We start from the raw sequence: 14,799 nt of genomic DNA on the forward strand, positions 1-14,799 counted from the left end.
CAGCGCCGCGGCTCACTAGGCTAATCCTCCACCTTGCGGCGCCGGCACACCGGGTTCTAGTCCCGGTTGGGGCGCCGGATTCTGTCCCGGTTGCCCCTCTTCCAGTCCAGCTCTCTGCTGTGGCCAGGGAGTGCAGTGGAGGATGGCCCAGGTGCTTGGGTCCTGCACCCCATGGGAAACCAGGATAAGCACCTGGCTCCTGCCATCGGATCAGCGCAGTGCGCTGGCCGCGGCGGCCATTGGAGGGTGAATCAATGGCAAAGGAAGACCTTTCTCTCTGTCTCTCTCTCACTGTCCACTCTGCCTGTCAAAAAAAAAAAAAAAGAGTCAAACAGACTGAAACCCATGTCACCATCAGGCTCCCAAGATTCTTCTTTCTTTACTTCTTTCTTCTCCTCGGCGGGGGCAGTGGAGGTGGAAGGGCAGGGCCTCCTGCTGAGGTGGCATCAGCTGCTGCAGCAGGTGCACCCGCTGCTACATTGTGGATGAGGCTCCTGTTGCTGACATTGGCCAGGGCCCTTGTGAACAAACTGGGCCAAAAGGGCTTGACATTTACGTTAATGAGGGCATTGATTTTTGTCCTCTGTGATGGTCACCTCATTGTCGTGCAGGGTGAGGGTGGAGCGCTCACTGGCCAGGTGTGGTGCCAAGTGCCACTGGATGAAGTGAGGGCCTCACCCCACCGCGGCCTCAGCTTCCTCGGAAGAACTGAGCACCTTGGCGGCAGCCATAGAAAGCTCACCTGAGTCCCTGTAGCTGATCCATAGGGCTCTGGCCAGAGAGCTGAGAGGAGGCAGATGGGAATCCTTGGGCCATATGATGTGGGTGACCACCTGACCCAGAGTAGACTCATTTTATGGACATCACCTGGCACACAGTAAGTGCACTTACATATTGTGCTGGGCACACAGTTATACATTTTATGTCTAGCAATGTACACACAGTAGGTGATTTTTATGTAGTGCCCCCTGTACAGAGTAGGCAGACTTTATGTAGAGTGTCAGGCACCCAGAATACAGGGTTTATGTAGAACACCTGCACATGCTACATAGGGTTTATATAGAGTGCCTAGCGCACAGTGGGTGTGTTCCACTTCATGGAAACTACATGATACATAGTAGGCATGATTAATGTAGAAGCACTGGATTAATACATCCAGGCACATAGGATACAGGCTTTATGGAGAGGACACAGCACACAGTAGGCCTGCTTTATGGCACCTGGCCAGCACACAGTAGGTACACTTTATAGATAACACTCAGCACTCAGGCACACTGGATGAAGAGGCAACACACAGTAGGTTCACATTATGCAGAGCCCTCAGCGCACAGTAGGCCCACACTATGGCCAGAATGCAGTGACAGGACATCCCCTGCAGTCTGTTGCACAGAGACCTGGCACACGGCACACAGCTCAAGGAGTGGGGCAGCCCCTTCCCACTCTCCCCCTGTTTGGAGCCCCCTCCTCCATGCTGCCCTCCTCTGTCCTCCTCTAAGGCTGTCACCCAACATCCCATTTCCCAGACAGGAAGACTGAGTCAGGAGGGCTTGCCCATGGTCACAGCAAGGATGGGGTAGATGAAGACTCCACTCAGGGTCCCCTGCCTCCTCCCTGCTCTACCTGGACCCCGCCACGTGCTCAGCCACACTCAGCCTTGCCCCCTCCCCACCAAGCCTCCTCTCCAACTTCTCTTCCTACTGGCTGGATCTGCCCCCAGGTGACCCCACTGAGGCTGGATTCTGGGTTCCTGCTTCTGGCAGCCACGGCTCACCCTGGGGCCATGGATGCCTGGAGGCTGCCCTTGCACTCCTGCCTGGCTGTGAGCTGGGAGGCCAGGAACTCGCTGTTCACCCCTGAGCCTCCTAACTGTGCTCTGATCACAGGGACCCGATGTGCTCCCGGCCCACGATTGCACAACCCCCCGGGGAGATGATCTGAGATAAGGTCCGACCCGGCTGTGTCACCTGGCACCTGCACTCTCTCCAGTTCATTCTTTTCCCACTTCCCCTTGACCTTGGACAGGAAGGCTTCTATGTTATCTTGTCCCCCAGAGTCACCTTGGCCTCTGGTCTGAACAGAAGGTGTCACGAGGATCCATTGCCCAGGGTCTGTGACCCTGACCTGATTCCTCTGCCTCCAGATGCTGCTGTCCCTACCTCTTGACCGCCTCCTGCAGTGGGTGGGGGCAGCCAGACCTGCTGGGATTGGCGGCTCCAGCCCAGCCCAGCCCAGCCTGATCCTACATCCTACCGCAGAGTGAGGGCTTGGGTCAAACCTCCCAGAAGGTGGCAGAGGAGGTTGCTGGGGACAAGACGCTCCTAGCAGAAGGTGTCAGGCTGGGGGCAGGGTGGCAGGACTGGAGGGTCCTGGATCTGAATGGGGAGGGACTGCCTAAGCCTGGGGCAGCTCCAGGAGCCAGCTGGGCAGGGGATGGGAGGTTATGGGTAACTGGAGAGCACCTGGCAGGTATTCCAGGCAGGGTCTTTCTGAACTTCAGTCCCCTCTGAGCCCTCCCTGCCCTGGCCCCCACACTCTTACTCCTTGCCCCCTCTCCATTGCACCTGTGTTCCCTCGGGACTACAGATTCACCTTCCATCCCACCTGCCCTGTAGGATGCTGCAGCTGAGCCTGTCCTGGCTGGGAAGGAGCCTGGGGACCACCTCCCCATGGCTGCTCCTGCTGCTCATCGGTGCCTCCGGGCTCCTGGTCTGCATCCTACCACAGGCCTGCACTTTCTACAACAAGTGTCGCCGGCTCCGAAGTTTCCCACAGCCTCCGAAACAGAACTGGTTGTTCGGTCATCTGGGGCTGGTGAGTGTGGTTGCCGACAGAGGGTGGGGATCTGGGCGAAGGGACTCCCTGAGTGTTGCGATCAGTGGGGGCTCAGGGAGGCAGATTCAGGAGATGGCTGGGGACTGGGGCAGCAGGGGAGTGAGCGAGGCCACTCAGCCACTCCACGTCTTTCCCACGTCCTTGTCCTCTCCCACTAATCTGCTAGGGTCCCTTTCCGGCCACCTTCTCCCCCTTACTGCTCCTCTAGGGGTCTTTCAGGATGGACTGTGTAGAATGGAGACCCCTGGCCTTCCTCCTTTCTCCACTGCAGGATTTGGAGCCCCCTGAGGAGTGTACCTTGGGTCTGTTCCCCATCTGGCCCATTTCCTGGTGACTTCCCTGTGTCTGGCTGCTGTGGTCCCCCTAGGTCCACACACACAGGGCACAGCTGGTCCAGGGTAGAGGTGTGGGCATCTCTCAGTGCCTCCCCTCCCTGGCCACTTCCTGTCACCTCACTTTTCCTCCCCAAGATGCCCCATGGGGCCCTTTGGTCACCTGCATGAACACTGGCCGCTGACTTCCCCTTTAAGAATCCCTGGTCCCTCTTCGGGCTCAGACCTCCTCTCTCCTTTGGGGAAAGTGGCTTCAGTTGCCTCACTTGTACAGGGCATGATGGATGGGAGGTTCAATGAGAGGAAGCATGGATGCACTCAGCAATAGAACCTGGGGACCAGCAGGTGCCCACAGGTAGGTGCCTCGCTTCTCAGAGACGATCAGGGTCCACCTGTGCTCCCTGGGGTCTGCCCAGGCTGGAAGGTCCCTGGCCACACGGCCTCTCCTCCATGAAGGAGAACCAGGCAGGACCTGAAAGGATACAGGTGTAGACTTGAAACAAAAACCTGAGGTCACAAAACTTGTTTCTATAAGACCGTGCCTTTGTGTCTGCCCTTGAGCTGATACTATTCTCAGGAGGTGAAAAATCTGTGCTCTTGAGCCAAGGTGGGCTTCTGTGTGGACAGTGAATCTACACCCTCTGCCCTGGCATGCACCCTTTGGACTTAGAGCTGGCCCCAAGAGGGAAGGAACAGACTGAAGCAGTCATCCCCTCTCTTCACACAGAATCTATATGTGCTGTGCAGTGCAGAGGCTGAGCCTCCTCTGGATCCTACAGAGGACCCTGCGTTAATGACCCTCCCTTCTGGAGGGGCATTAGGCTTCTCCAAAGAGCAGCCACAGCACAGATGGATATGGATCTGTGGTGTTCATTGGGCGGGTCATTCCAGAGCTTGATCCTAGATAAAAATGGCACAGTGTTTGCATAGAAGCTACACAATCCTCTCATGTGCTTCAAGCAGTCATTCACGAGTCGTAGTATCTAATACAATGTATGAGCCTGTGAATAGTTGTTGCACTGTGTTCTTCAAAATGTATTGACAGGACACAAACGCTGTATATACCCTGTACAGATACCATTCATATTTTGAATGATTTGATCCCCAGCTGAGTCTCTGAAGCATCCATCCATCATCTATGAATCCATCTCTTCATCTATCCTCTTACCCATCTTTCCATCCATCCATCTATGCATTCATTCATCATTCTATTTTTCTATCTTATCCATCATCTACCTGTATACTCTATCCATCTACTTACCTATCCATCTACACATCTACCTACCTATCCATCCATCCTTCCATTCATGCACATTCCATCCTTCTGTTTATCTTTGTATATATCCTACTATCCATGCATCCATTCATCATTCTCTCTTGCTATCCATCAATCTACTCACACATCAGTCTACCATTCTTTCTATTATCTACCTATCATCTGTCTACATTCATCACCACCATCATATTTCTGTATACATCTATCTATCTAGCTAGTGACTCTCCATTCAACCACTTGTCCATCCATCATCCTATCAATTTATCTTTTATTAATTTAAGTTTCTATGCATCCCATCTATTTACCCATTCATCATTCTGTGTATGTATATATGAATGTATCTGTTTATACACCCATCCATCCACGATCCTATCTATCGACTCTCTATCATCTATTTAGCTGTCCATCTATCATCTATCCATTCATTCATCTTTCTATATATCCAGCTATCTACGTACCCATTCATCATTGTAACATTATGTCTGCCTATTTATGTATCCTCCCATCTGTGCATCAATTCATCAGTTCTGTCTCTCTCCATTCCCCTCTCCTCACATATCCATCCATCCATCATTCTATCATCTATCAATCATCTTTTTTCCTTGTCTTCTTTGTCATCATCATCGTCATTATCTATCATCTATCTATCTATCTATCTATCTATCTATCTATCTGTCTATCTATGCTTCATTAACCTATTTATCCATACAGCCATCATTCTGGGATAGATACTGGTTTAATCCAAGTAAAAAACCTGGAGATCTGATGTCCCAGGGCGGAAGATGAAGGTCTCAGCTCCTGAACGGACAGTGAATCTGCCCCTCCCCTGCTTTTTTGCTCTCCCTGGGTCTTTGTGGATTGAAGATGCCCACCTTCACTGGGGACAGTGGCTGTTTCTGACTTAAGCTACACACTCACAGGCTGATCTCTTCTGGACACACACCCAGGAATCACAGTACAGCCAGAGATCATGTCTTAGGGGCTCCTGGGAAGCCCTTGGCCCAGTGACAGGGACACTTGAAGTCAACCCCCCACCAGAAGTTGACCACCCATGCCTTGCTTGCAGATCACCCTCACAGAGGAGGGCCTGAGGATCCTAACCCAGCTGGTGGCCACCTTCCCCCAGGGCTTTATTTACTGGATGGGCCCCATCATCCCTAGCATCGTGTTGTGCCACCCTGACACCATCCGGCCTGTCCTGAATGCCTCAGGTACCCAGGTGGAGCTGGCGGTGGTGGGCGCCATGGTGCATCCCACAACTTCCAGCCTCTCCAGACCCCAAGCTGCTGTGCAGCCCCTGCATTTCGCTGGTCCCCACCCTCTTCTCTTCCAGCCATCTTCCTCTTTATTTCATGCAATCACCCACCTCCAACCCTGGTCTCTTCTCTCCACTGCCATCTGACCCCTGTCCTGAGTTCAGGGCACCTCTGGGGCTCCAAGAGTTCTCAATCCAAAACCCAACTCTGGAGGAAGCCCCTTCTCTCTGAGATGAATGTGGAAAGAGACATCCCCAATCTCATGTGTCCAGAGGAAGCTGGACTTTGGCAGCTCATAGAAGAAGCAAGCTTTCTACTGGGGCAGCTTGAAAGCTTCATGGAGGAGGAGTTGCAGAAGCTGGATCTGGAATAATGAGTGGTTTTTTTTTAGTAGAATGCAGATTTGTGCAACAGACATCAGTAGCATATGATGGGATCAATGTTGCCTATGCCCAGACCCAGAAAAAGAGGAGGGCTTGAGGCTGGTAGAGCCTCTGGGCTGCTATTTCTGTGATAGCCACCTCTGGTGGGCCAGAGCCTTCTACTGCTCCCATGGTTTATCTACTGTGTGTTCATTGTCTACCTGCTCCAGGTCCCAGGAATCTCCCCTAGGGAACTCCTTGTCTCCCCAGCACTGTCCCCTTACCTTTTATCCTCTCCACTCCTGCATACTTTGATCAGGGAACTGGGCAATGTGAGGTGATTCTTCCTTTACTCTTCCTGTTCTCGGCTCCCTTGCTGCTATGTTGGCTCCGTAGTGGGGAAGTGCAGACCTCAGGCTGGGAGCACCCATCCCCACCCAGAATCCCTCCCTTGCCTTCTCATGGCCCCTAATAGTGCTTGCCCCCAACAGCTGCCATTGCACCCAAGGATATTGTCTTCTACAGCTTCCTGAAACCATGGCTGGGTGAGTCACTGAAGGTGGGAGGTGGGGTTCAGGCCAAGAAGGAAAGGTGGTGACCTTGCTGACTGCCCATGGCTGCCCTTCTAGGGGATGGGCTTGTGGTGAGTGCCGGTGACAAGTGGAGCAGGCATCGCCGCATGCTGGCACCTGCCTTCCATTTCAACATCCTGAAGCCCTACGTGAAGATTTTCAACAATGCTACAAACATCATGCTTGTAAGTGCCTTCAGCCTAGGGTGCCAGGTGGAGTCTTGGGGGAAAAGGGGCCAGAGCCATATCCAGCCTAGGATATTGGCTCTGCTGCTGGCTCTGGAGCCATCATTCTCTATTCCTTAGCCTCACTTTGCTCATCTCTGTTCCCTGTTCAATCTTCCCCTTCTGTGTGCACTGCGAGGTCGCTCAAGTCCTAGTGACCCCACAACCTGGGGTGTGGGAGACCTGGGCTGGGTTTCCAGTTCCACAATTCAGCCCTGAGAGCATTTGGAAAGTGAAACAGTGGATGAGAGTCTCTGTCTCTCTGTACATCCTTGCTTCTCAAACAAGTCAATGAAGCTTTACGATCATTATGGAAAATGTGGGCAAGAGGAGGTCCTGGAATCATGTCCCTGGCACACAACAGGTGCGCAGAGGGCAACTGTTTCCATCTTGCTTTCACAGTGGCTGGTACTGAGTCATGAGCCATTTAAAACTTCCTGATTTAAAGCAACATGTGTTTTTGATCACTGCCAAGTCATTTGGCTGGTTCTTCTGGCATGGATGGGATCACTCGTGGTTCCTCATAAGCTCTGGGTCAGGAGGCAGCTTTACTGACCCTGGCTCCATTGTCTCTCCTGATTGTGGCTTGGCTGGCTTTAGGCTGATCTAAGCCAGGACATCTGGGGCTCGGCCCCAAGTCAGCCTCTGTGGAAGAACAGCCTGTGCTTGTTTGCATTGCAAGAGACAAGATTTCCAAGGAGCGTGAGGAGGGTTTGGTTTATTAGAGCCATTATTTCATCATTTCCACCACATTGTGTCAGACAAAGAAAGTAACAATCCAGCACAATTTCCAAGTGGAGCAATGTAGTCTTCACCCCTTCATAGATGCTGCAGTGAAATCACATGGGAAAGATGTGGCCATAGGGAGAAGGGGAGACTTGGGGGTACGGGTTTGGTAAAGTGCCTAAGATTTTTTAAATTTTTGTTACACAGAAGCTGATAACTTACTGTTTCATGGATTGTGCCAGAAGACAAGAGCCTCCCAGCTAAGAGAGAAATGGAAGGTTGCTATTCATGGCATAGCTAACAGTGTGTGTTTCTTGTGGCTGACAACTTTCTCCAAGCCATTCAAAATGTATTTGGGTAGCACAAATGGGATTCAACAGCTGCCAGATCACATGGTGTAGTGCATTATAGAATTAGGCTTAGACAATCCATTTTTATGGCAAGTAGAAAAAAGTCCGATTTGTTCCAAGGGGAGTTATTACCTGGTTCCCGGGAAGTCCGCACCAGTGGTAGATATTGGGATGGGGGGTTTGGCGAACCAGAGTGTAGCCCCAACCCTGTCCTATTGTCTGCTCAGGCCAAGTGGCAGCGCCTGACTTCGGAGGGCAGTGCCCGTCTGGAAATGTATGAGGACATCAGCCTCATGACCCTGGACAGTCTGCAGAAATGCATCTTTAGCTTCGACAGCAATTGTCAAGAGTGAGTCCTTGCCCAGGGCCTGGGATTTTGTATCACGGGCTCAAGGCAGGAGGTGGGGGAAAGAAGACTGACCGGCAACCAGGAAAGCCTTTCTGGAGGAGGTGGGTGAACTGTGGGTGTTGGAGGACAGAGAAAGGGAAAGAGAAAGGGTGGTCCTTTCAGGGGGTAGAATTGGATGTGTGAAGGCAGGGAGGCCAGGATGAGCACAGTCAGCAACAGGTGGTGAGGAGACACCTGGGAACCGTGGTTGCAAGGGTAGGCATGGCCAGATCTTAACAAGGGTGTGAGCTTTATCCTGAGGTTTTCCAGGAATCCTTGCAGAGCTTGAGAAGACAATGGGCTTGGTCAGAGATGATCTCTGTGAACTGACCATCAAGTAGGCACTCAATGGAATTGACACTGCAGGCAATGAAGAGGCACAGCTGGGGCCAGGCCATGGACCACTTGGAAGAGGATGAGGTCTCTTCTGTGTGGATGGTTTCAGGAAGTAGAAGAGGCAGGGCCAGGCACCATGAAGGAGAGAAAGAAGAAGAACATGATGTCCGATCTGGGCTCTTGGGGCACAGATGCAGAACACAGGAGAGGAGAGAGACTGGAGAGACAAGTCTCATGCTTATCCTTGCCATGTCTGTTTGTGGGGGCTAACTCTGGACCCTCAGTCTCTCGACGGGAGGTAGCTGCTGGCTGCTGGGGACAGACATTGCACAGGCTTCAGGTGTGCTAACTTGTTGCCTCTCTTTATGACCTCACGCTGCAGGAAGCCCAGTGATTACATTGCCGCCAATGTGGAGCTCACTTACCTTTTTGCCAGAAGGCAGCAGAATTTCCTGCTGTACACGGACTTCCTGTACTACCTCACCCCCGACGGGCAACGCTTCCGCAGGGCCTGCCGCGTGGTGCATGCTTTCACAGAAGCCGTCATCCAGGAGCGCCGCCGCACACTCCTTAACCAGGGGATCGACGACTTCCTCAAGGCCAAGGCCAAGACCAAGACTTTGGACTTCATTGATGTGCTCCTGCTGACCAAGGTGGGCGTCCCAAGGATCTCAATTCAAGAGTTAGCATAAGGTCAAGATTCAGATAGGAGAACTTGGACTTGGTCTAGGTGGCACTGGACCGTATTAGAGGAAGTGAGGGAGCTGCCATCAGTAGATCTCAGAGGTGATTCTGGAATGCAGGCATCAGGGGCTTCTAAGTTGGAAATTAGGAAGGATGGTGATATTTATCAATTGGCAGGTTCAGCGATCTGCTGTAGTTTATATCCATATCTCTCCCCGCCCTCCACTGAGAGATGCACCAAAACCCTCCATCAGAGCAGCCCATTTCTTGCTCACAGCAATCACAGCAGCCAGAGTAGGATGGTTGCTCAGGTTGCCCGTTCCCAAATTACCCTAGGACAATGAAACACTTTTATCTGTATGTGCAGTGGGTTCTGCACAACAGGAGATGAGATTCCACATTATCAGTCTTGGATGGCAGCTCTGTCCCCCTTATTTCTTCTGTAAGTTGGAGAGAGAGGGAGAGAGACGGGGGGGGGGGAGAGGTTTTGTCTAGTAGAATAAACAAATCCTATCCAGTGCAAAGGCATCCATAGATTTCCAGACAAAATAACTTCAGGCAAGATAAGATAAGATTCTCTGGATTTGCCACTCTGGAACATGAGCCAGCCTCCTTGCAGCAATACTTAACCTCTGACTTTCAAGGCAAGCTGCCATCCAGTGCTGCTGTGATATGGGTTACAAGAACTTGACAATACTCACGGATCACTGATTCTTCCCACCAAGGACAAAACAGGAGCTAAGGAGGCCCAGGCAGAGGCCTGAGGGGTGGGAGTCCTAGAGGTCTAGGGGTCCACAGTGGGCTTGGGTCACTGGGTAAATGGTGGAGGTTTAAGGATTCTCTCAGGTTAGACTCAGGAGCCCTCAGAGCTGGTGTGATGTGGTTATCTTGTGCTATCTCTAGGATGAAGATGGAAAGGGTTTGTCAGATGAGGACATACGGGCGGAGGCTGACAGCTTCATGTTTGCAGGTGAGGCTCCTGGGGTGGCCTGCAGTGGGGACAGGTGTCTCTGCATCCCAGGGATGGGCTGAGTGGGCCCTGGGTCATTCCATGCACCCACCCAAAACCCCCACTGAGGGCCTCCATGCGTGGGCGCTGTCCACGCTCTGGTGCTGAAGTAGCCCAGAGGCCCAATAGTGCCTGGCTGCCCCTCAGGCCATGACAGCACGGCCAGTAGCCTCACCTGGATCCTGTACAACCTCGCAAAGCACCCAGAATACCAGGAGCGCTGCCGAAAGGAGGTGCGAGAACTCTTGAGAGACCGTGGAGGTGAAGAGATTGAGTGGTGAGTGTGGGCCCTGCTGGTCTGTTCCAGTGTCCTCTCACTGGATCAGGACTCTCCATGTGGGGAAAGGGGAAGAGGTTCTGTGGCAGATAATGAAGTCCCTTTACTAGAGCTTCAATGCCCATGAAAATTTTCCAGTGAATTCCCTTGTGGTTTCCAAGTACAAAATTCCTATCAGCTGAATCAATACATTTACCTCCTTAGAACAAATTTCTATATTCTCCTCTGTTCCCTTGTGTGATTGCATTAGTTAATATGTCCTGTTTGATGCCACAAGACAGCCAAACATTAGATGTGTTTATTCTCTTCCTTCTTCCTTTGCATTGTAGTTTAGCTCTTTCACTATACAGAGTATTTGTATCCAAGTTTTGGAGGTCATTCTTTATGTCAATGAGTTACAGCTTTGATAGACAGGTTTAAAATTTTATTTCAGACATAACTCAGAATTTGTCACTGACACACAATTGTAGGTATCAACTGGGTATCAGACCAAAGTCACTGGCCCAGCCAACTGCTTCAGATACTCAGTGTTTCTTTGGGTTTTGTGTCTAGCTTTTGGACGTTTTGTTCTTTTCAAAAATAGCTTCTATATCTGGCTGAATTTTCCCTGGTATTTTTTCTCATCTTTCCCCCTGCTTTCTGAGCTCATAGTTGAGCCCTCTAAAGTTGGTTATATTGAGAAAAGCGGGTACCAGGTGGGCGGTGGGCTCTGTGCTGCTCGCTGGACAATGTCTGCGTCTTCCTCAGGGACGACCTGGCCCAGCTGCCCTTCCTCACCATGTGCATCAAGGAGAGCCTGCGGCTGCACCCCCCACTGTTGGGCATCTCCCGCAGCTGCACCCAAGATATGAGGCTCCCCGACGGTCGGGTCATCCCCAAAGGTGCCTGCACACCAGTAGGGGGCGCCTCCTGGGCAGGGCAGGAAGGGGGTCCACTCGGCGCCAGGGCCTTGTCCTCACTGCCCTGTCCCCTCCCACAGGCGTCATCTGTTTTATCAATATTTTCGGGACCCATCACAACCCAGCTGTGTGGCAGGACCCCGAGGTGCCTTCCCCTCCCCACCTCCGCCCTTGCCCATTCCCGGGGTCCCGGAGGGAGGAGAGGGCAGGGTGTGGGTCAGAGAATCAGACACCAGCTTCCCCCACCACGCACGCACGCACACCTGTGTCTCCAGGGCCAGCTGTGCTGGGAGAGCCCACCCAGCAACCCTGTCCCCTCCTCGCCTCCAGGTCTATGACCCCTCCCGCTTCGAGCCAGAGAAGGTCAAGGACAGGTCGCCGCTGGCTTTCATCCCCTTCTCAGCTGGACCCAGGTGAGGGCAGTGGGCGTCTGAGCTGGGTCGAGTAACAGGGCGGGGTCTGGGCGTGAGAGTCGGGGAGGAGGTGAGGAGGGGGCGTTGCTGAGGCCTGAGTCTGGGTGTCCTTCCCTCCCCTAAGCTGGAGGTCAGGGGCAAAGGTCTGGAGCCCAAAGCCTGGCCCAAGAGGGGTTCAAGCGCAGGCAGAGCCCCTCCCCCATTCTGTGCTGGGGCCGGAGTCCGAGCCAGGCTGGAGGATACAAAAACCTACAGGGGGCCCCAGACAAGGGCACCCCCGACTCTGCCCCACGGGCTCCTCAGGGTGTAGGTGGAGCTGTTGGGTCAAGTTCCCAGATGAGGATCCTGGGCTCAGTCAGCGACCCCTCCGGATCTGCTAGTCTGAGTAGGGGCTAAGTGAGTCCATGTGCAAGCTCAGAGTGGGGTCCCAGGCAGGGCAGCCCCCTCCTCTGAGCCTCAGGAGCTCGAGGATGAAGTTCGGGTCCTGGGCTGGGGTCCCAGGGTGCAATTCGAAGGCCGTCCCGCCCACAGGAACTGCATCGGGCAGACGTTCGCCATGATCGAGATGAAAGTGGCTCTGGTGCTCCTGCTGCTGCACTTCCGCTTCCTGCCCGACAGCACAGAGACGCGCAGGAAGCCGGATTTGGGTATGCGCGCCGAGGGCGGCCTGTGGCTGTGGGTGGAGCCGCTGAGCGCGGGCCAGCAGTGACCACCGCGGCCGGGCCTGGGCCTCACCTGAGCCCACGCATCCACCTTTGCACAACCCACAACCCAGGAATAAACTGTGCTGTCTCCTCTGCCTGTGCTTTGCTAGGGACCCAGCAGGGGGGCGCTGCGGAGCTGCAGGGACCCAGGATAGGCGTGGAGAGTGCAGGGTAGGCTGGTGTCTGTCTCTCTGGCTGGGGACAGGGCCCCCATACTGGCAGTGGGCTCTTCTCCTTCCGAAGCGTCGACCACATCCCACGATAGGAAACAGGAAAGGGACTGGAGTTAAGGACGGACCTATATAAGGTCGTGCTGGATCCCTAGGAGTGCCCCAAAGACAGAGGTCCTTGGCCTGCCCACCGCCAAGGGCAGGACGTGCCTGCAGCTTCCACCCCGGGAGCCTCGGGGATTCTAGTTGCGCCCCTGCTCTTGCAGCATGTGTGTCCCTGGCCACTGCTCCGGTCTGGACCCCCAACCCTTTTTTGGCCTCCCTGATGCTGCCTGGGCTGCCTGGACTGGGTGCCTGCACATTCAAGACATCGAAGCCCCTTTTCCTGAGGACTGTTGGGTGGCTTGGAGTCCCCGGGACCCTTTCCCAGGCTTTGTCCAGCTGTACCCAGAGCCCTCTTTGCTCTTTGCTGTTGAGCCTGAGGTCCTGGCCTGATGCCCCCCAGGGATGGGACGCGGGTCATGAGCCCAGTGTGAGCTCCTGGCTTGTCATAGCCAGCTTGTGCCTTCTCACAGGCTGGGGACAGGCTGGAGGGGTTTGACTGAGACACGGGAGTGAGTGCAGTTCCTGGCTTTCTTTTCTGCCTCTCTGCTGTGTTCCCTTTGTGGCCTTGGCCATGACGGGAACCTGCCCTGGGCCTGTGCCGGGCATTTTCTTGTTGCTTATGATGGGAGGTCCACGCCAGTCTGGTCCCTTGTTTTGCAGCTGAAGCTCACTATGCCGTGAATGCGTCAGGTCTGACTGTGGGGTGTGGCTTGTGCAAAGGCCTCTGGGTGTTTGCCACCCCTGTCCAAGAGGCCTCCCTTATCCCCCTACCTGCTCCCACTCTGTCACCCGGGCCTCCAAGTTCAGATACTTTTCATCCAGCACAGCTCACAGAGCACTTGGTGTGCTGATCCCAGGGGTCCCAGGGCTGACCAGCTCTGTATCCCACCGCCAGAGTGCTACACTCAGTGCAGTGAATGAACCTTCACAGACACGTGTTATCCTCCTAAGTCTACCCCAGGGGGCGCTCTTGGCCTTAAACACCCTATAGATTGGACACATGTATAACGACGTGTATCCACATGTACCGTGTCGCACAGAAAACCTCACAGCCCTAATAATCCTCTGAGTGCCACCATCCATCACTCCCTCCCTCTACCTCCTGCCAACCGCTGATCTCCGTGCTGTTTCCATAGCTCTGCTTTTCCTAGTCCACCAGACAGCTGGAAGCACACAGAGGGAGCCCTCCCAGAGTGGCTGCTTTCACTCACTAATATGCATCTAGGTTTCCTCGCCCTCTTCATGGCTTCATAGCTCATGTTTTAAAAATGCTGAAGAATCTTCCATGGGATGCATGTATTAGAGTTTAACCTGTCTACCTACTGAAGAGCATCTTGGTTCCTTGCCAGTTCCAGTGGCTGTGGCTGGAGCTGCTACAAACCGTGTGCTGCTATCAGCATTGTGAGGATGTAGTTGTCAGCTCTTGTGGGTAAACACCAAGAAGCCTGGCCTCAGGATTATTGTATGCATGATGAGAGGGTGTTTAGTTTTGTAACAGTTGCCACACACTCTCCCAAAGTAACTGTGGCATTTGCATTCTCCTTAGCAATGAGTTGGGAGTTCCTGCTGGTCCATTTCCTTCCCCATATTTGGTGTTATTTTTCTGGGATTGGGCCAATCTAACAGGTGTGCAGTGGGGCCTCGTTGACAGTTTGCATTTCCCTGGTGATGTATGATGCAGAGAGGCTTCCTTCGCCTCGGCATATGCTTTTGGTGAGGTGCTTGTCCAGACATCTGCTCATCTTCAATAGGGTTGCTCATTGTTTCCCTGTTGAGCTTTAAGAGGTCTTTGTATGTTGAGGGTGACAGTCCTGTATCAGCTATGACTTGCAGATGTTTTTCTTCCAGTTTATGTCTTCTCTTTTCATTCTTTTGACACTGTGT

The 14,799-nt window shown here is 53.3% G+C and overlaps 1 protein-coding gene across 1 annotated transcript; it reads left to right on the forward strand.

Annotated features, from left to right (window-relative positions):
* Positions 1-2,613: 2,613 nt before the first annotated feature.
* Positions 2,614-12,645, forward strand: LOC133749009 (cytochrome P450 4F2-like). Its single transcript, XM_062178091.1, has 12 exons — positions 2,614-2,811; positions 5,507-5,651; positions 6,550-6,603; positions 6,688-6,815; positions 8,158-8,279; positions 9,037-9,307; positions 10,242-10,308; positions 10,495-10,624; positions 11,372-11,505; positions 11,604-11,668; positions 11,854-11,936; positions 12,468-12,645. Exons 1-12 carry the CDS (start codon positions 2,614-2,616, stop codon positions 12,643-12,645), a joined length of 1,575 nt encoding a protein of 524 aa, XP_062034075.1.
* Positions 12,646-14,799: the final 2,154 nt, after the last annotated feature.

Source organism: Lepus europaeus, chromosome 20 (assembly GCF_033115175.1).
Source record: "Lepus europaeus isolate LE1 chromosome 20, mLepTim1.pri, whole genome shotgun sequence".
NCBI lineage: Eukaryota > Metazoa > Chordata > Mammalia > Lagomorpha > Leporidae > Lepus > Lepus europaeus.

Excerpts from the sequence above, each read along its gene's own strand:
- LOC133749009 (XM_062178091.1), top strand. The coding sequence starts at position 2,614 with ATGCTGCAGCTGAGCCTGTCCTGGCTGGGAAGGAGCCTGGGGACCACC. Across the intron at positions 2,812-5,506 it reads TGTTCGGTCATCTGGGGCTG|ATCACCCTCACAGAGGAGGG; the intron begins GTGAGTGTGGTT and ends CCTTGCTTGCAG. Across the intron at positions 11,937-12,467 it reads CCCTTCTCAGCTGGACCCAG|GAACTGCATCGGGCAGACGT; the intron begins GTGAGGGCAGTG and ends TCCCGCCCACAG.